We start from the raw sequence: 20,927 nt of genomic DNA, 5'->3' as shown, positions 1-20,927 counted from the left end.
ACACACACACACACACACACACACACGGTGTAGTCACAGAAAGTGTTGTTTATAATAAGTGGACATGGCAACCCTTGAACAAACACAGTTTAGCTCCAATCCCAACACAAACAGCCCCTGGTCACTGTAATATTACTCAAAACCAGCTGATATTCCATGCAAATGATAATTCGGGAGATTCACTCCTGTATTTCAATCTAATTATTACTATATTTCTGGCTATTATCTAGAGTTCTAGAAGCAGTGGTGATGTACCTCTGCTCCGTCTCTCTCTGAAGCTCCTTCTGGATATCATCGACCTTCTCCTGCAGACGCCTCCTCCTCTGATCCAGCGGCAGACGAGTGAGATCCTCTGGTGATAAGGGCTTCACACACACACACACACACACACACACACACACACACACACACACCAATCTTACCCATCCTGTTTTTTACATAAGCGACTCAAGTTTGAGTCATTCTTCTCCTTTCACATCTCATATCGGACAGTGTTTTTATGTTTTATGTTTTTTGCTACGCTACGCTTAGACCTGCTCACCATGTTCTTATCAGGAGACGTCACCTGAAACACATGCATGAATGTACAGTTAGTACACATATATTTACATATACACACGTAGCATGTGTTCATGGTGGTTTGCGCACCTTGTTTTTCTTGTGGAAGAGCTGTTTGATGCGCACTTTGGGCAGGTGTGCCGCCGTGTTGTCCGATGTGGCCGCTCGCACCGTCTGACTGTAATCCTCAAACTCCACGTCAGCAGGAGGCACTGCTCCTGATTTATACTGCTCCACCAGAACCAAGGTGTCCTGCACACAGACGCATTCAGCTTTCATTTACTCCATTTATAAACAACTGGTATTCAACGCAAAGTGATGTACGACAAATATAAAACATACCTAACCGAGAAAACAATTAAAACAGAATAAAGATGGGTCTTCAAAGAGGATTTCAAAGAGTTCAGAAAGGGGGAGGACTGAATGTGGAGGGGAAGACTGATCTAAAATAGCTGAATATTTAAAATCTGAATAAAATGGACTAAAAAGAGGAAAATTTGACTAGACGACCAAAGACACCTGGAGGTATGCAGGACAAGGAGATTACTGGAATACACAGATTAGACATTACAGAATAGTTCTTGTTTTTAACAGGAAAACACAGCTGAGAGTCGTCAGCATAGGGATGATGTGATAAAGTATGTTTTCTGGAATATATAACCAAGTGGAAGCATATATAATGAAAAAAGAAGTGGACCCAGAATAGAGCCCTGCAGAACACCGTGAGACATTTGAGCCTGAAATCTGAAAAAAAATCCCCTGTCATTAAGATACACCCTGAAGCCCAACTACTTGATCAGATCTCAGAAGGATTGCTTGATCTGTTAAATGAATGCTGCACTTAAATAAAGCATGATCAGGACTCAGGGAACCTTTCAAATGAACAGATCATTTAAACATGGGTCTAGTTATTCAGATCAATGGTTGGACTCATTGTGTATGAAGAATCATTTCAGAAAAACACAGATCAAACTTCTGCCGAATCTCAAAAGTCATTTATTCAAATGCATATTAATTTAATTATTTTTAGCAATTTAATCAAATTTTATTGATTTATTTGAACCCTTTTTTTTACCTTAAACATGTACTGATTTATTGCAATCCACTGATCTGTTCAGGAAACACTTCCAGTCAGTAAATCTGAACCAGAGCGATGAGAACTCATAACTGAGGAATGATGTACAGTCACGTGACCAGACTCACACATTCCTATCAGTGAGGAACCACACACACACACACACACACACACACACACACACACACACACACTGTGATGTTTCGTGAGGTGTGTGTGCACCTGTTTCTCATTGATGTTCCTCCCGGTGGAGCTGATGGTGTCCAGACACTTGTTGATGTTGGGCAGGACGTTCTTCTCGGTTTCGGAGAACTGCACGTAGCCGTCTGCTAACATCCGGATGCGCCGCTCCTCCATTTCCTGCAGCTTCTGCGAGCGACAGACAGACAGACAGGAAGTAGAGCGTATGATATTCCAGTCGGGCGGATGACCTCGCTGATCATGTACCTTATACACAGACGGGATCTCTGAGTAGTACAAGTTGTTTTGCTCTTTGTTATATTTCTGGAGCTGTAGAGCGTACTCGTTCTTGCACTCATCCGCTANACACACACACACACACACACACACACAGCATCAGAGGTACGGTCTCTGTTACGTATGAAGTGTAAGTGTGTGTTGAAGGAGTCTGGACCTTGTCCACGTCTGCTTTAGTGGCGTTGACGTCCTGCTGGACTCTCTCCGTCTGCTGATTGGCCTTCTCCGCTTCTCTCCACTCCTTCTCAAAACGCTTCTTACTCTGGATAGAAAGTGTGCATAAATTAGCTTTAGCCTCGATTCGCAACCCATTATCACCGTTTGAAATTTTATACACCTTTTTATTAATTTAAATGCAATGCTGTGATGCATGACGTTTAATTAAAATGAATTCTTGTTGGTTGGGGAAAGAAAACCCTAGCATATATTTTCATTTAAATTAATAGGAGCATATAATTATAGGTGTTAGTTTTAGCATACACAATAAATTGTAAAAATGTCTTTCACACTGTTATATTTATTTAAAAGACTAAATTCTACCTTCTTAAAATATTAATACTACTGCAAAACCAGTGATATTTTACTACCAATGATATGCAATTAATTCATTTTCACTAATTTGGGATTTCAGTTTGATTTTATTTTTGAATTTTGTGTTTTTTTAATAGATGAATGTTTTATGGTTTTAGTAATTTTAATAATTGTATGCTATGAATTAATTATACCTTAATACTTCATATTTTTATTTCTATTTTAGCATAGCATCTTAAACTAAATCACAATAAGAACTGTTGCGTTTTTTTTTATTTGAGTGATGAATTCTTTATGTAGTTTGTTTTAGTTAACTACAATAACCACACAATTAGTGAAAGCAAACAAAAACTGTTTTGTTTGTCAACTCTGTCAGCTCTGTAATGTCCGTGAGGGTGTGCACAGCGAGGTGGACTCACGGTCTCCAGCTGCTTGAAGCTGCTCTCCAGGTTCTGCTGAGCTTTCTTCACGTCACAGAGATGCTGCGCCACAGAAGACAAATTCACAATCAGCAGCTAATCAAAGACGCGGTTTGATGAAGGTGGGTTACGGCTCACGTTCTTGCGCTCCTGACGCAGCTCCTGCAGGTTCCTGCTGAGCTCCACGCAGATGTTCAGGGTCATGCTCTCGGACAGCTGGTCCCTCAGAGCCGCGTAATCGTTCAGCTGGTTCAGAACGTCCTGGAACGCCTGCTGATGGGTCATCCTGCACAAACACACCGTACCAGAAGATCCGAGTCATTCCTGAGTGCTCATACGAAACATCCAGGTCCTACGATGGTTCTCATCTTTATGTGAATTCTCTGAATTTGGTCTTTTTACAGAGTTCTCCGAACAATCTGACACATGCATGCAGTAATGTTTATGAAACATTAGACAAACGGCCAACTGAAGCGTTTCCGAAGACATTTACAATCATACAATCACGTTTTGGTATGTTAGGGTTCTGATAACATAATTAAAGACAAGATCATCTCAAACAAACCTTCTATTACAGCTTTTTGTTAAACTGCTTACACACTTTACACATTCGAAGAACTGCACACACACAACTCAAATTTTAGAATACCAAATATCTAAGTCAGGGTTTAATTGTCTGATCGACTCACTTTGTGTCCTGCTCTTCTTTGACGCCTCGTCTGGAATATTTCTTACTGAGGTTTCTTCAGGAAACACACATAAAAACAGGTCAAACCAAGAAGAAACATGTTAACCCTGACCACCAGCGGCCTTCAAGAACACTTTTACAATTCAACAAGCACAAAAAAAAGTATTTGACAGACTCTCCGCAGTCGTCCTTGCATGATAACATGACAAGCTTTCTGGTGATTTGATGAACGAAGTAATGGAGAGTAAATCCAGGAGAGGGTTAATATACTGCTTAAATATCGTGAGTGACCTCATTGATAGTCATGAGACCACGCTTTGAGGAAGATGATGATTTTCAGGGTTTGTGGCCGTAACACACACCTGAGCTGTTTGGAGTAATTCTGCTCGATCTCGGCCCTTTCTTTGACAAACTTCACATATCGCTCCAGCAGATCCAGTCCGCTCTGAGTGTGTCTGTCTATCGCTTCGTGCTGGTCCTGCAAACACACCATACACAGATTCTGAGTGAGTGAGTGAGTGTGTGTGTGTGTGTGTGAGTGTGTGTGTGTGTGTGTGAGGTATGTGGGACATTCAGCTCTCAGGATAGGTGTGGTGCGTCGAGTGTGTCGCTCTCTTCCCACGTGTGACTCTGAAACTCGCCGGACGGGTCGATCCACTTCACACCAGCAGTGACTAGACGACCTGATCCGACGGGTCACGTGACACACAACTTCAGCGGAAACTCATGCAGCTCCTGGTGTTTTTATATATGCACAGCTAATCACAAATATTAACCTAACTCTATTAAAATGACCATATTGGCACACACCGTTGTATGTTGCACTTAACCGAGTTTCTTCTTGATTAGACACAGGACGGAGTGTGAGGTCACTCATCGACTTCCTGAGGTCCAGAAATCATTTCGAAGCAATGGAGATCAGAAACGGTTTGTCTGGTCTTTGCTGCTGTTTAAGGATGATCTGAAACCAGTGGTTCCCCAAACCAGTTTAACCAGCAGGTAAAGCCTCAGACAGTGAAAGCAAATCACAGCGAGGCTGTCACGTGATTTAAAGAATAAAAAATAGAACAAACTTAACCAAACAATGTTGGGACGTTTCCATTTCTTCATAATTGTTTAAAATGAGATGCACTGGAATTCTGCTCTTGCAAGTGTCTCAACTAACTCAGTATTAAGACTAGAAAAACAACTTTATTTGGTGCATTGGTCCACCTTTAAAGCGTTTCAAGCGTGCATTTCATTTATCACTTTTGTAATTTCATTTATAACTGTGAGTGATACTTGGCTTCAATACCAATATAAACTTTCTGGGTTGCAATTGGTTCAATTGACATGAATTGCCATCATATGCTGTAATATTTTAAATGCCAAATGTATTAGTAGCTACGAATGCGTTTAAGTGTGCAACGATTTTTAGTTCAATAACTCAATAACGCGCCTCACAATATTTCCATTTCCATTAAATATAAACGCACGCGCTTATGTCGCAGTATAATCATTTCCGAGCAGTGAACTATAGACTACTTAAAGGTTAATCACGACTGCACTAGATTCAACCTGAAGCACACGTAAAAACAGTAGAGAATAAACTCACCCAAAGATCTGAACCCCAATCCATGATCTCTGACAGATCCGACAGAAAACACCGCAGCAGCCTTCTGTCAAAGAGCGCGAGACATTAAACCCCTCGAGGAAGGAAGTGTGTTTTAACTCACGATATTTCCATAAATATCAGGTAATGCGGTGTGTTTGTGGCAAGCAGACGTATTTCCCGTCAGACCCGGTTACCTGTGCTTCTCACCAGGTGATCTCGCGATTGAATGTCACCTCATCACACCTGAGCTCAGGTAGGCTGTGCTTCGAAACCTGTTTTCAGTTGGCGGGCATCGGACAGGTAACATCTCTAACTCAGTCAAGAAATAAACACTCGGTAAACAATGAAAAAAATGTTAAACTCGTCGCGAAATTATTATGACAGTTTGTTCAACGCTGAAGTCTGCTGGATCCAAATGTTAACACGAACGGCTACTTAAAGGAATAGTTTACCCCAAAAGAAAAAAAAAAACAAAAGAAAAAATATACATATTTTGAAGAAAGTTTGTGAGCAGGCTGTTTTGGGTCACCATTAACTCTCCGGATATGAGAGATTGTCCATGCTGGTTTATTATAATAGTGATTTCTGGAGTTTCTAACCACGTGTGTGAAACTTCACATCATTTATTGTTTGGAATGAGTATCCGGTTCTCTTTTAAACGTTTTCACGGTTTAGTTCGACTGAGACAAGGCCACACGGCTGCTATCATTGTTAATAAAGCATGCAATTGTTTGTAATTCTCGTGTCGAGTGTATTAGTGTGACCGGGTTAGAACTAAAGGTGGTGGCAGCATGGGTATCGACCTTCACTGAAGGAAGCAGCAGTGGACCCTAGTGGTGGCAGAAATTACAGTATTTCTTTCTACTATGGAAATCAATAGTTCCAGCTTATAAACTTCCAAAATATCTCCCTTTCTGTTTGCCAGAACAATGAAAATTCATACAGGTCTGGAACTATATATTTCGTATAAGATCTGCAGTGTTACAAAGATCAAAGTCACCCACAAAAGGATTTATTCTATCTAAAATAGAAGGCTGGTCTAGACTGGGCCAAAACACTATGCAAATGTTGTAAAATTTGCATAATGCAGCCAAAATGGTCCTGCAAAGAAAGAGATGATTGGTTTATCTTCTATTTTATTTGACTTTTTTTGTTAAAGCTCTCGTTCATTAGCAAATTGAATGTGTGATATCCACATGCTGAACTCATGTCTTAGTTATGACTTCTTTTACTATTTGCATCCGTCAATGTAGGCTTGGCAGAGAGAAATATATCCACCACTGAGTCCAAACAAAATCCCTAGAACGGTTTTAAAGTATGGTGCACAGTCTTTCCCACAATCCCAAAGTTGCATGTGATTTCTCCGACTTGTTTTGAGCAGACTTGTCGTCACCTAACTGGACAATGCACTTGCTGTCAGATGAATCGCCGGACGATATGGTGACCACCGTGTAATCTAGACTGCTTGCCTCTGAAGTTGGAGGACCGTAGCTGATGACGGGCTCTGTGTGTGTATAATAACCCATCTCCACCAGAAAGTCCTCCAAACTCATCCTCCTGACGATCATGAGAAGTCCTTTGGAGATCCGGTAGGTGGCGTGCGGGTCGTAGTTTGAACGGCCGTTGTGTTGAGTCACATAAACTCTATCAAACCACTCCTCGTCAAGACTGACAATGACACGGTCTGAGTTGCTTCTGTGCTTGTCTTCTGAGACGTAATCGGGAAGGTCTTCGGCTCCTGGTGAATTCAGATTGCCAACAACATAGTAAGGAAAATGTGTTTCTGGGAGAAGTTTATTCCCTCGTTGGTCATACCTGTTCTCAAAATAGTGGAAACCGAAGTCTCCCTCGGCTGGGTCACATTCAGAGAGCATGCTGTTGCTTTCAAAAGAAACGCAATCTTTGGCAAACCAGTAGAGGAGTTTGAGTCCGTGCCTGGGCCAAGGTCGACCAAAGCCAGCGTTCCTCAGATGGATCAATTCATTTAATGTCTCCACCATGGTCCTGGACCTTCAGAAGAGAAATGCATGTACAGCTATTTATTGAAATACAAGATCAGTGATGAAAGCGCTGAATATTTTCTTGTGTCTCAGCTTAGTTTTGTGGTTTGTGGTGAGGATCATTTAGATGATTGTGACATTGTTTGACTGTCCAGAGACTTAAGTGTGCATTTGCACTGTCCTGATATTTCGTTACGTTTCACCAGTGTTTATTACTTGCTCTACTGATATGTTGTCAGTCATTTTGATTTAAGTTAAAATCCTGCTTAAGGACAGTTTATTTCTCAAACACATGTACAGCTATATCCTGTAGTATTGTGTAACATGAGTTTACAATGATCGATGATAGAGTCATCGTTAGTTACCTTTTAATTTTATGCAATTACTTCTTACTCATGATTGTTCTGTAATGATTTTTTTCTCTCTAATTCTCAATTATCATAAATTCATCTATTTTAATCTCCAGTGACACACATTCTAGTGTTAGAATAAGGCACACTTTAAATCACAGCATTTCTAACAGTTCTCTACCGTACAATCTCCATATTGTGAATTTAATTGTTTTCACGGAGTACTGTATTTTCAGCACTTTCCTACTTTATAAAGCAGATTGCAATGCATTCTAGGAAAATATTAGCCTACTGTAAATCTTAATACGGTAGTTGCAAATGACTATAAAAACAACACCTCCTTGCACAACAGCTCTGTAAGAGACTTTTCGTGAAGATGAACGCCAACGATAGAGTATGGTACATTAAAGGGTTTCTCCACCCTACAATGGAAACTTGGTAATTAATCATTGACCTCCATGTCGTTCCAAACCTGTAAAATCTTTGTAAACATAAATCAAATACATTTTGGAAGAAAACTGCCTACCAGATACATCTTCTGTGCTTTGGTTTGAGAAACGAAATGGAGGTAAATGATTGATGACAAAATGCTTATTTTAGGGTGGAGTAACCCTTTCATTTTGGACTTTATCATGCAAACAACATCCAAATAAAATGTATCTGAGTGAACGCACACTATGCTAGGACTCGGCCGGAGGAGAGACTCTTCATGAAGACAAAAGTCCTGCTGACTAGTATTTTGCTCTTTGCAGAATTTAAAATGAAGCTACTGTCATGATCAGCTTGTTTTTATTGGCCTCTGTTTGACAGTTCTCCATGTGCTTGTCCGTGTTTACCCTGCCCATTGTTTTCTTTAGCTCGTTAACTCTTTAATGCTCGCTCTACTTAACTCGTGTCTGGTCTCGTGAGCGCCGTGGCGTGAGGACGCTACTCCTGGCTTGTGACCTTCTTCCAGTTCTGTCCTGCCTTTTTTCATAGGCTTCAAGTATAGTTGAACCTGCAACTGAATCAGCGTTCTTCCCTGACACTTTTAGCTTTAAAAATATTTAAAATATGATAAGTGTTTACTTTTAAATACATGGGTACAATTTAAATGGTTTTTTTTTCGGAGTGTCCTGCTAAGTGAGTTTGACATCTGTACTTTTACACATCCAGATTATCAATGTGAACAATTTTGGGAGCTTCCTTCATCTGCATTTTCAGTAGAGAAGTACAGTATTATTTTTATTGTGATCAGCAGAGAGCTGCTTTTTCCTTCCTTCTGACACAATATAAACTGCATACGTGGAACCTAAATATTTCTTTCACAAGTGAAATAGAAAAGCTCGTACCTCTTTGAAAAGCGTCATATATTTAACGGCTCGGTTTGTTTCCTGCTGCAGAAGCTCAGATAAGCGGAAGACTCTGGCAAACACTGAAGTAGACGTGATGTGGGCGTGTGGTTTCTATGGAGAGTCTGTCAACGTCACGCTCTTCCTGAACATGACCGGAAATCGGTGTGTATAGTAAGGAAAACATTTAAAACATGCAGAGGCTAGACAAACCTGTGTGACTGGATCACAGTGATGTTTAACAACCGTGTGTGTGACTAGGGCTGGTCTCTAGCCCAACAGAGCTGGTGAAAAGCTAAACCGTCTTCATTCAAGGAGTGTTTTCACATGAATGAGTTTTAATGTATGATTTATATTTGGTGTGTGTGGGAGAGACAGTAGGGTCTAAACATAAAAATACCGTATCATAAAAGAAATAATTTGCACAAATGCAACACTTTTTAAATGCAGCGCTCTTTGCTGGCGTTTGCTTCAGTTATGTCTTTTGTGAATGTTGATGCTTTAGTGACATAGTTATAGGGAACTAATATAATGTACTAGATATGCAACTAATTATTAATTTTGAAATAAAGAGTCCGTAGCAGTAATGGGATTACTTTTTGAAGGGATTATTCAGTAATCAGTCGGAGTATCACTGATTCTGACCATCATCATGAGAGATGACGTTCAGATGTGTGTTTGTTTACAGTATGGATCACAAAGTAGAGATCAGAATACCAGCGGAACTACGAAGGTGTAAGTCTACAAAACACACACATGCTGTCAAAAATGTCAGATTTTTACTATACTTTAGAAAACATTTAGCCCCCGTTATGTAGGATTTACCTAAACCCCACACACACTCATCTTCTTGTTCTTTGTTTAGACGCCTGTGATCTCTCACTGGTTCCAAACACAGCACACACTCGTCTCTCTGTGTCTGAGAACAGCAGGAAAGTAAAACATGTGAAAAAGCCTCAGTCGTATCCTGATCATCAAGACAGATTTGATGACTGTGAGCAGGTTCTGCGTGGACTGAGTCTGTCTGGACGCTGTTACTGGGAGGCTGAATGGAGTAAATATAGCAGTGTCATATATAAAGGAATTAGCTGGAAAGGAGAGACTGACCATTTGTTTGGATCTAATGACAAATCCTGGAGTCTCTACTGCTGTGAAAATCAGTTTTCAGCGAGGCACAATAATAACAGCACTGTCTAATAGAGTAGGAGTTTATCTGGACTGGTCGGCCGGCTCTCTGTCCTTCTACAGCGTCTCTGACACACACACACTCACACACTTACACACATTCAACACCACATTCACTGAACCCCTCTACGCTGGGATTGGGGTTTATGATGGTTCTACAATGTCCAATTAAAAGAGAGACATGTAATTAAAAATTAGAGATAAACTTGATATGTTTAGTCACATGTTAGCACTGTGTGTACTGCCACCTTGAGGCCACTGCATTAAATACAACATATACACTCATTCATGAAATCACCACCAGGTAGCACCAAGGGTAAAGTACAGAACTTTCTTAGTAAAGCTGGAAATGTGACATTTTCACTTTTAAATGAAGATGATGAAAAGAGCTATGAACAGTACCATAATGGTCACATGTATCATGTGCAGATGATCTCTCTGTGTGTCTGTGGATGATCTGTTCATGTGTGTGTGTGTGTGTGTGTGTGTGTGTGTGTGTGTCTGTAGGTTGTCAGGCTGTATGGTGACGGAGGAAGGCTGTGGTTATTTGTCTTCAGCTCTGAGTTCAAACCCCTCTCACCTGAGAGAGCTGGATCTGAGCTACAATCACCCAGGAGATTCAGGAGTGCAGCTGCTCAAACACAAACTGGAGGATCCCAACTATAAACTGAAGATACTCAACATATATCAACATGCAGCCCAAAGCCATGTAGGGCCCATCCCTCAGGTCCATATAATTGGTACCACCAGGAAATGTTGGCAGGGGAGATCAAATAAGACTACCTGTGATAAGCTGTCCTGACAATTAACTTGAGAGATTGCATCGAATTTTGTGTGTTTGTGTGTTAATAGTGTAGACCATCAGAATGATAGCATGACCAAAAAGGTATATGATCAAATGCACACACATCTTCGTTTGTTGCTGCCATTGTGTATTCATTGCTTTTCTGTTCTTGTGTTCCGATGCTTGTGATCTCACATTGGATCCAATCACAGCACACACTCAACTCCTCCCGTCTGAGAAGAACAGGAAGATGACACGTGCGCCAGATCATCAACCAAATTGTGATCATCCAGAGAGATTTGGTACAAGGTGTCAGGTTATATGTATAAGTGTTTTCCTGGACGCTGTTACTGGGAGAGGATGGCGTTGGGACAGAAATTTCAGTGACATAAAGGAGGAGGAAAGGAGGAAGTTACTGTCGATTTGGATACAACACCAAATCATAGAGTGTGTTTTGCACTGCTAATGGATTCACTGTCTGGCACAATGATAACAAAACTGCTATATCTGTCCCTTCACACTGCTCTAATAGAGTAGGAGTGTATCTGGACTGGTCTGTCATTCTACAGTCCACTCACACACTTAATCAACACCACATTCACTAAATCTCCCTACGCTGGACTTAGGGTTTATGATTCCTCAGTATCTCTGTGTGAGATATGTTCAACTCGGTAATAACGCAAAATATGGACATGAAGAACCATCAAAGTTGAAAAAAAATATTTTTTCATTAATCAACTGAAAACCATGACACTGATTACATTTAGCAGAACTACAGTCTTAAATGCAAGGAGGCATCATGTGATGTTTCAGGAGGCCTGCTCTGTGGGAGTTAGAGAATCCCAACATATTGAGAAAACAAAAACTTTCACAAAGTCACAGATAACATACGTGAACTTATACTCATGACTCAGAAAATACTGATGATAGTAAATGTAGCATACTGAGAAAACAAAAACGTTCACAACCTTAGCCTTGAGTCTGTGTGGATTCTGCATGTTTCTGTTGATTGTGAACATGTAATCGCTGTTAAACATTTCTTTAAAGACAGAGGAGGAGCCTGCAGTCTTACCGATATAAAGAGTCCTTGCATCAGACTAAACAGAATAAACAGTGACTTACAATCTGGGGAGAGATTTAGAAGATGACAGTATGTTCCTTGCTTCTTCCATTTCACTTTGATTATCATTACAGATGTAGAATGCCACTCTATTTCTCTGTCTTGTCTAGATGATATTATTTTTGGTGGCACTTTTCCCGGTTGTACTGGGCAGTGACTGTAAGTTCATGCAGTTTGACTGCTCTGACGTCTACAACTCAGGACAGACGGCCAGCGGGATCTACTCCATCTATCCTGCAGGAGATGTTCCTGTCTGGGTTCACTGTGACATGATCTCAGATGGGAAAGATGAAGATAAAGGAGGATGGACGGTATGAATGTGACTTTATATCATTAAACACACATCAGAACATTCATCATGAGTCATATCTTCTCTATAAACCCATCTCAGGTGATTCAGAGGAGAATGGATGGCAGCGTGAATTTCTATCGGCCGTGGGATCAGTACAAGAGAGGATTTGGGAATATAGAGAGTGAATACTGGCTGGGTAAGATCTTACAGAGAGAGTGTGTGTGTGTGTGTTGAACATGTTCTTCGTGTGTGTGTGTGTGTGTGTGTGTGTGTGTGTGTGTGTTGAACATGTTCTTCATGTGTGTGTGTGTGTGTGTGATCAGGGCTGGAGAACATGTATCAGCTGACACGAAACGGGAAGTACATGCTGAGAGTGGATCTGGAGGACTTTGAAGGAAGGAAGGGTTTCGCTCAGTACTCGTCTTTCTCTGTGGATTGTGAATGTTCTGGATATAAACTACAAGTTTCAGGGTTCACTGATGGAGGAGCAGGTAGGATGTTTTAATTTGTACTCATTAACTTAATCTGCGTGCTCTTTCACATTCATAAATACAGTTGCAATCAAAATTATTCAATCCTCTTTGGCCTTGACCATAACAAGGTCCTGCTCTAAATCTGACTTTAGAGATCTATTTTCACCAGACATACCTCGTATTCATTCATCTATTTAAATAAGCCTTTTATGTTCTGCTTGTTCAAGAGCCATTCATAACTGCACGGGGACCTACAAAATCATACCAAACATAAAAGGACTATGATTATGAGTTCTGAAGATTCAGTAGGGTTGGAGAGTTCATTGCTTTCTTGTGTCGTGAGAGTGTTTAGCTTCACGAGGAATTAATTTTACAAAGAAATAAATTCACTCCTTGCATTTAGTCAACTTTAGCAAATGCATGGGCTAAATTTATGTGCATGTTACGACTCGAGCTAATTCTGTTTTCTACTAGAGTTTCTAAAGGCTAAATTGTGTTTTAAAAAAAATGTTGTTCCGTACTGTAAATATCTGACTCAATAATGCTGTTGAATACTGATTGAATAATTCTGACTCAATAATATACATTACATTGGCATTATCACTTTTACATCGATACGTCATTTTTTCTGAAAAACGTATATTATTAAAATTGGTTGAATAATTCTGATTGAAATTATCCAATTAAATAGAAACCGTTTTGGTTTGCATATCAAGTGAATCATTTTAACGATGGTCTTTCTCTCCACAGGCAACTCTTTGATTGTCCACAACAATCAGAAATTCACAACGTTTGACAAGGATCAAGACGGCCATGCTGATAACTGTGCTAGAATGCGTCTCGGGGGGTTTTGGTACGCAAGCTGTCTGGAGGCAAACCCCAACGGTGTGTACTTATGGGGAAACGATAACACTAATTCCGCCATTGGTGTTGTCTGGTCGACCTGGAAAAACAATTTCACTTACAGTATGAAGTCTATTAGCATGAAAATCAGACGTGTATCTTAGAGACTTTAATGATTCCAGGAGCTATTGGTCTTATAATATATGCTTTATATCATACCTGTGCTAAAGAGTAAATTATGTAGGTCAGGGTGACTTTAATAAACTCCAGCACTGAAAGCACTGTGTGTGTATGAAGATGTTTCGGAATGACAAAGAAATGTCCCAGGATATTATACATATGTGCTGTATTACTCTAACTTTATAATGTACTTGAATATTGAGGTTCACTTGCAATAAGAAGTATAGCAGAAAATGCTGTTTTCACTTTTATGCAATTTTATTTAAAGAAACGACAACAAAAAATGACTGTCATTAACGTTTTGAGCCATAACATTATTATTTTTACCAAGGCTACATTAGGCTATATTTTATTGTCGCATAATATTTTGATATTTGTTCCAAAAAGCAAGTTTTTACGGTAGCGTTTTTAGCCTTTTACAATCTTTTTGGTTTTCTCGAGCATCCTCGTGTCTGCGTGTGTTCAGGGAAATGATGCAACAGAAGACACACTGAAAGATGTTTGAACAGGAAAAGGAAAGGACTTTGGACAGTTTTCCCAAGTTAATGAGAGAACCTCATATCCTTCTTATAAAACACTGTTAGCTGACTCAAGTTCTGCTCTCACCGAGCTCTAGAAGCCCGAAGCTCATTATACCATGTCTTATTCTTCAGTGTAACTTATAGTTACTTACTTTTTTCATCTCATACTTCATGAAGTTTCTCCTTTTACATTTTGGTTAAATTAAAAGGATTTGCAAAATTTGGACTTTTTGGACCGAAGGTTCCTCTGTGGTGAGTTTTTTTTTTTTTTAATGAAAAGCTAATAATTCAAGTGCATGCTCGATTTATTTTAAAGCTATGGTATGAGATACGCAACACAGAACACCTTCTGATATTGGTTTCTAGTACAAAGGTTACGTATGTTTTACAGTCTTTCTTTGTTTAAAGTCCTTGTGAAGTGACGCCGCGTGGAATTATGAAGCTTTCTTTCTTTTCTGCATTTAACACAATATGCAAGTTTTTCTTGTTCAAGTGTTTTAATCACTTCAGTATCATTGACATTTTGTTGTTGTATTTTCTGCAGAAACACTGAGAATATCCAGCCCTGTTCCTGTTAAACATTTATTTTTGTTACACAATAGATAAGAAATAATGTTTTAAGGCATAGGATATTAAGTACATTTGAGTAACTTACACATCATTTGAAGATATTTGTCCTTTTCTTTCTCTCTACAGTCAGCGATTCAAAAGTTGAGACCAAATGATCTCTATTACCTTTCATTACCTTTAATAAAGTAACGTATGAGGGGCCCTAAAGGCTATAATTACTTATGTACACCAGTAAGAAGAAACCTCACATGCATAACTGAAAAAAACCCTCTTACAAACACAAGTGAAATGAAAAGAACTGTACTCAAATGTATTTATTCACAAAACTGAAACCCGTCTTAAAAACATTCACCAATCTTAGTCAAATTCATCTGTTCACGCCGCCAGTGATTGTGTGTGTGTGTGTGTGTGTGTGTGTGTGTGTGTGTGTGTGTGTGTCTAAGCGCTAGACGGCAAAGAAACAGGAAGAACAAGATCCTTATTATCTGTGACTTTGCTCTGGAGAAGCCACGCTGTTGTGTTTTGTTTTTCAGTTGCTTGTACTCTACAGCATCGCTACCGTTTTTCTCAGCTGGCGACCGATCTCTGCTGCAGTTTGCGTACATGTTCATTTTCCATTACGTGCAGTTAATTCCCAACACTGTCAGTGTTACAGTCTTTTTTTTTTCTCTCAGAAATGCTCGACTTTGAAATCACTGACCAAATGTGTCATTTCAGGCCATTCTTTAAGTGGAAAAAGTTCTTTTGCTACTTCTCCCAAACATTATCTAATTTTATCCAAAACCGAATCGGATGATCTTTAGACCAAGGCGCACAGAAATGAACAAACTGATTCTTTATATTTGCTGTACTTCAAAATACAGATCTAAAATAGGCCATACTAATTGCGTAACGTGCTAATCAGTTGCCATTCTCTCTAATGTGGCTCTTCAGCTACTGTAAGCTACGTTAGCATTTAGCTAGCTCTAAGTCCTGCTTTCGTGTGCTCGTCCTCCAAGCAGGTTGTTGAATGAGCTGAGCCGTTGATCCCGAACCGTTCAGGTTGTGGGCAGGCTGCACGATGAATTGAAATGTAATCAAAATCACGATTAGACAGAAGCTGTGATTGTGTCTCTGTCAGTTCTGTCATCAGTAGTAAAACTCTATCTACTGCTGCAGCTGAATAAACAGAAGATTTCAATGCTTTCACTGATTCAACACGATTGATACGACTAGAGTAATATTCGGTTTATCTGAGCTCTAATGATTCGAATTTTCATTATAGTAAAGCATATATATAATGCAATGCTAATCGCCAGATCATCTCACAAAGGATTTATTTCAAACACTTGACTGTTATGAAGTGAGTTTGGAGTAAAAATAGGTCGTTAAATGTAATATTTTCACATGCTTTGAGAAAAAGCAGCTTTATTACACAGAGCCATAGCTCAATGACAAGCTTTGCCAAGATTATCGTTATCGTGAATATATATTTTTTTATTTGATAATCGTACGATTAAAGTGTCTGTACGCTTTCTTTCTTTTTTTCAGTAGCTTGTCAGAGAACTACGTCTCGGTAGTAAATGTTGGTGATGGAGAACACTACTCCTACTAATCACAGAATGGCTTTACTGGTGAGATCTGCATGACAAGGATTCATCGTGCAGACCTAGTCGTGGGATCAAATCCCATGTGGCACATGTCCAGACCGCAAGAGGTGTTGTGGCCAGAAGCAATGCATCTTGTGTGTATTTAAATCATTCTCACCTGTTCCTCTAAACTTCCTCATGTCATAGCAAGCGACGTTATGCTCAAAGACCAAGCCCAGTGTGGGTCAAGTTGTGTGTATTGGGAAATAAATGTGTTTTTGTTCCTTTTTAATTCACACCTGTACTTCTCATTTTTGCGTACATCCCCTTTATGTTGTATTGCTGCTTGTCGCCGCTATTAAGATTTAGTTTTTCTTGATCTGCAGAAGTGAATCGTTGAAGGACGATGGCATGTGTTAAAGAGCTGCTCGTAAACCCACTGAAGGATCTGGTTAAGGATGATCTAAAAGAGTTTCGGTGGCACTTGAAGAATTATGAGGGTGTTTCAGCTTCTGAGATGGAGAATGCAGATGTCTTAGACACAGTAGATAAAATGATGGCACTTTTTGGAGAAAAAGAAGCTGTTGAGATCACAATTAACATCCTGAAGAAGATGAACCAGAATCTTCTGGTTGAAGAGATAGAGAACCAATACATCAGAGGTAACTAAATGTTAAATTACGTATTTTATATAGGCTACAGAGATGTTATTAGAGATGATGCCTATATGGCAACTCTAGGATAACAAATATCACACAGTAAATGACTATACTGAAAAAATGAACAAAGTTGAAGCAATGATCACGTTTAATCAGGATTATTATGATATAAGGAACATTTGGTGTAGATTCACAGCTTGTCTGAGGTTTTGCAGGAACAGAGAAACTCATTAATCCTTAGTGCATTTATATTGTTATTAGAAGTAGAGTTCATAGTAGTTTTGTTATTTTCCCAGTATTATTTTCAGTTCTAACCAGGGCTAACTTCAGTCAACATTACAAATATGCATTAATACATGGTTATTGTAATTACTAAAGCTATCGTCATATAATTCTATTGCCGAAGTGTCCATAGAGGGTTAATAATACTTACAATATATTGAGTTTGATAGTTGTCTCTCACATTATCCCACAGAAACAGTAACATTGCATAGATTAGTGTACAGTGTTATTTGAATCATTTACTCCATTTCATTCATTTAACATATTTAATATTTGGGGCTTCCAAGTTATGACATATTTGAACTACTTTTTACATTTCATTCAAAGTAAGTCATATTCCCAGAAATAGCACATTTACAGACTCAGTACAGTAAGCATTAGTGTCTTTATCTATTCCTGTGAACCCCCATATGAGAGCACATGCATGACATGTCTGTTTAACCGTCATATATATTTTAAAATACCAGAGGTCCTTAGATAAATCCTTGTGGCACTCAAAACTTTTCTTGCGCTATCTTACATAATCCCGTTTAAATACTAAAATGTTAACATTCAGACAAGAAGAATTCATAATGCTTCATTTTTAATACAAGTATAATTGTCTGATTATTCTATTAGTATGTTGTAATCTTAAGTGATGATAACAGCACTGAGGTAAAAAAAATAAAAAANTAAAAAAAAAAAAAAAAAAAAAAAGCCCTCTTAATTTTGATATCACTAACTTGTTTTGCTATTTTATTTTCCTTTTTCACAAAGTCTCAACTCCTAAAGTTGCTGATACAGCTGATTACAGAGAGATCAGTCTCAGGCTGAAGAACAGATTACAAGAAGACTATAATCGGATATTGATTGGTAATTCACAAACGGGTCATCAGAAATATCTGAACGATATTTACACTGATCTATACGTGGTGGAGAACGAGACTGGAGGAATAGTGAATGACCACGAGGTGAGACGCATTCAACTGAACATCCACCACGTTACTGTGAAGAACACCACAATCTTGTGCAATGATCTGTTCAAAGTTCAGCATGATGATGGTCGACAAAACAAAAAAGTGTTAACAATGGGGATTGCTGGGGTGGGAAAAACTGTCTCTGTCAATAAGTTCATTCTTGACTGGGCTGAAGAAAAGGAAAATCAGGACATTCTCTTCATATTTCCACTCCCATTCCGTAGACTGAATATGATTACAAAGGACTGCAGTCTCATGGAACTGCTTCACGAATGCTTCTTTAGTGATCCTCAAGAGCTACCCTTACTTCCTAAGGATGACTGTAAGGTCATGTTCATTTTCGATGGGCTGGATGAATGTCGCTTCCCTTTGAGATTTCATGATTGTGATAGATTAATGGATGTGCATGAAAAAACAACTGTGAGTCAGATAGTAACAAACCTGATCAAAAGGAATCTGGTTTCGTCTGCTCTCATCTGGATCACATCCAGACCAGCAGCAGCCGGTCTGATACCCAGAGACCACATTGATCAGGTGACAGAAGTGCGAGGATTCAACGATGAGCAAAAAGAGCAATATTTCATCAAAAACAGCAGTCTTGAGCTTGCCGGAAACATCATGCGTCACATCAGAAAATCAAGGAGTCTGTACATCATGTGCCACATCCCTCTTTTCTGCTGGATCTCTCTCACTGTTCTTCAGCCTCTGCTGGCTCGAGAGAGCAATGACAAAACTCCTACAACTCTCACAGAGATGTACACAGCCTTCTTGCTTTCTCAGAAGCAACAGATGGAAAAAAAATACAGTGATAATCCTGAACTTAGGTTAGAAGCCAGATGCTTTGATAAGATTGTCCTGAAGCTTGGGAAACTGGCCTTTAAACAGCTGGAGAAAGGAAATCTGATTTTCTACAAAGAAGATCTTGAGGAGTGTGGACTAGATGTCAGTGAAGGGTCGGTGTACTCTGGATTATGCACTCAGATCTTTCAGGAGGAAAAGGCTGTTTCAGCCAAAAACATTTACAGCTTTGTACATCTCAGTGTCCAGGAGTTCCTTGCTGCTCTCTATGTGTTTTTGATTTACAAAGATGAGAAATCAAACCTATTTTTTCACACATGGAAAAAGACAATATCATGGAAACTTTCTAACAGGCCACTGTTTCATCTTCTGAAGTCTGCAGTCAACAAGGCATTACAAAGTGAGAATGGACACCTGGACCTTTTCCTCCGGTTTCTCTTGGGTCTCTCATTGGAGTCCAATCAGAATGACTTGAAGGAACTGCTGCCAGAAGTGGAACTGAAAACTATGAATATTAAAAACACCGTTGACTATATAAAACAGACAATAGAGAAGGAGAAATCAGCGGAGAGGACAATCAATCTGTTCTTCTGCCTAAGTGAACTGAAATATGACTTTGTAAGTGATATCCAGAAGAACCTGAGCTCTGGAAATCTTTCAGCACAGAATCTGTCCTCTGCTCAGTGGTCAGCTCTGGTGTATGTGCTGCTGATGTCAGAAAGCACTCAAGATAAGTTGGAACTGCAAAAATACAGAAGATCTGAAGAAGCACTGATGAGAATGTTGCCAGTGATCAAAAACACAAGAAGGGCACTGTGAGAATATTTTTTTATTTATTCACGCATTTACATCATTTATCTGTGTAATTAGGATGTGATATGACATTTCCTTAAGTAACACTGAATCTCCAAAAGCAGACAAGGTAAATTGCATCTATTGTGTTTCATTAATTAAAGAAATTGAATGCTACAAAAATACTGGTCTATAAATACAGGATTTGTTTTATGAAGAGTTCAATTACTGAAAAAAATATGTAAAGGAAGAGTATTAAATTGCAATTCAATAATCACAGGATATATTTGATGGTATTATCATCTCTACAATCAAAAGCTTTTTCTTCTTTCAAATCATATATTATGAACCCTTTCTGATGCACATTATACCATTGTTTGTTTTTCACACAGGCTACAGTCCTGTAATCTCACTGTTGAGTGTTGTGGGAGTTTGTCGTTGGTGTTACAGTCCTCTATCCTGAGGGAGCTGGATCTGAGTAACAATGACCTGCAGGATTCAGGAGTGAAGCTGCTCTCCGATGGACTGAAGAGTCCAAACTGTCAGCTGCAGATACTGAGGTGATGTACAGCTCTGAGAACAGACATACTTTTACAATGTTACTCTGAACATTGATATTGACGCAGAATTGACGTAATACAGCCTCAAATTAGAAATCTAGAGTAATAGAGTAAATAACTGTAGAATTTGAATTACCTAAATCTGCTAATTTTGTCCTTAAACTGTGCATTAACCAGACGTGATTCAATTAGATTCCATAAACCTTTTGATAAATTTAACTATTGCAGCTTTGATTATTAGGCTAAATATTTCTTAATATAATTCAGGCCACTAATTTAGATATTTTTGCAAAGTGACCAATAATGTAATTGGACTTTTGA

The 20,927-nt window shown here is 39.1% G+C and overlaps 5 protein-coding genes across 5 annotated transcripts in view; 3 read left to right on the top strand and 2 right to left on the bottom strand.

The window, feature by feature from the left end:
- LOC122325509 (cdc42-interacting protein 4 homolog) overlaps nt 1–5,550 on the bottom strand; it is a 6,558-nt gene extending 1,008 nt beyond the window's left edge. The window contains exons 1-12 of the mRNA XM_043220575.1: nt 5,343–5,550; nt 4,111–4,226; nt 3,750–3,803; nt 3,199–3,346; nt 3,061–3,123; nt 2,252–2,372; nt 2,081–2,193; nt 1,856–2,002; nt 649–810; nt 542–565; nt 245–365; nt 1–11 (exon numbers count right to left, since the gene is read on the bottom strand). The exon at nt 1–11 is cut by the window's left edge and continues 111 nt beyond it. Coding sequence (XP_043076510.1) covers nt 1–11; nt 245–365; nt 542–565; nt 649–810; nt 1,856–2,002; nt 2,081–2,193; nt 2,252–2,372; nt 3,061–3,123; nt 3,199–3,346; nt 3,750–3,803; nt 4,111–4,226; nt 5,343–5,366 — 1,104 coding nt within the window. The 5' untranslated portion in view covers nt 5,367–5,550. The remainder of the gene's footprint in view (nt 12–244; nt 366–541; nt 566–648; nt 811–1,855; nt 2,003–2,080; nt 2,194–2,251; nt 2,373–3,060; nt 3,124–3,198; nt 3,347–3,749; nt 3,804–4,110; nt 4,227–5,342) is intronic.
- Nucleotides 5,551–5,729: 179 nt separating this feature from the next.
- On the bottom strand, nt 5,730–9,123 carry LOC122323360. The gene is made up of 2 exons (XM_043217182.1): nt 9,024–9,123; nt 5,730–7,352 (listed from the first exon to the last, which is right to left on the bottom strand). The coding sequence occupies exon 2, from the start codon at nt 7,340–7,342 to the stop codon at nt 6,653–6,655; it is 690 nt and encodes a 229-aa protein (XP_043073117.1). The 5' UTR covers nt 7,343–7,352; nt 9,024–9,123; the 3' UTR covers nt 5,730–6,652.
- LOC122324036 (stonustoxin subunit beta-like) lies at nt 9,069–11,214 on the top strand. The gene is made up of 3 exons (XM_043218256.1): nt 9,069–9,188; nt 9,712–9,758; nt 9,889–11,214. The coding sequence occupies exons 1-3, from the start codon at nt 9,121–9,123 to the stop codon at nt 10,218–10,220; spliced, it is 447 nt and encodes a 148-aa protein (XP_043074191.1). The 5' UTR covers nt 9,069–9,120; the 3' UTR covers nt 10,221–11,214.
- Nucleotides 11,215–12,004: 790 nt separating this feature from the next.
- On the top strand, nt 12,005–14,001 carry LOC122363120 (microfibril-associated glycoprotein 4-like). Its single transcript, XM_043265106.1, has 5 exons — nt 12,005–12,142; nt 12,223–12,423; nt 12,504–12,600; nt 12,728–12,895; nt 13,628–14,001. Exons 1-5 carry the CDS (start codon nt 12,137–12,139, stop codon nt 13,882–13,884), a joined length of 729 nt encoding a protein of 242 aa, XP_043121041.1. The 5' UTR covers nt 12,005–12,136; the 3' UTR covers nt 13,885–14,001.
- Nucleotides 14,002–14,367: 366 nt separating this feature from the next.
- Nucleotides 14,368–20,610, top strand: LOC122358417 (protein NLRC3-like). Its single transcript, XM_043258250.1, has 4 exons — nt 14,368–14,673; nt 16,946–17,221; nt 18,257–20,069; nt 20,439–20,610. The coding sequence occupies exons 2-4, from the start codon at nt 16,966–16,968 to the stop codon at nt 20,608–20,610; spliced, it is 2,241 nt and encodes a 746-aa protein (XP_043114185.1). The 5' UTR covers nt 14,368–14,673; nt 16,946–16,965.
- Nucleotides 20,611–20,927: the final 317 nt, after the last annotated feature.

The sequence above is a fragment of the Puntigrus tetrazona genome, chromosome 1, assembly GCF_018831695.1.
Source record: "Puntigrus tetrazona isolate hp1 chromosome 1, ASM1883169v1, whole genome shotgun sequence".
In the NCBI taxonomy this organism is placed as follows: Eukaryota; Metazoa; Chordata; class Actinopteri; order Cypriniformes; family Cyprinidae; genus Puntigrus; species Puntigrus tetrazona.
Note: the sequence above shows the minus strand (reverse complement) of the source record. Positions and strands in the feature narration are given on the sequence as shown.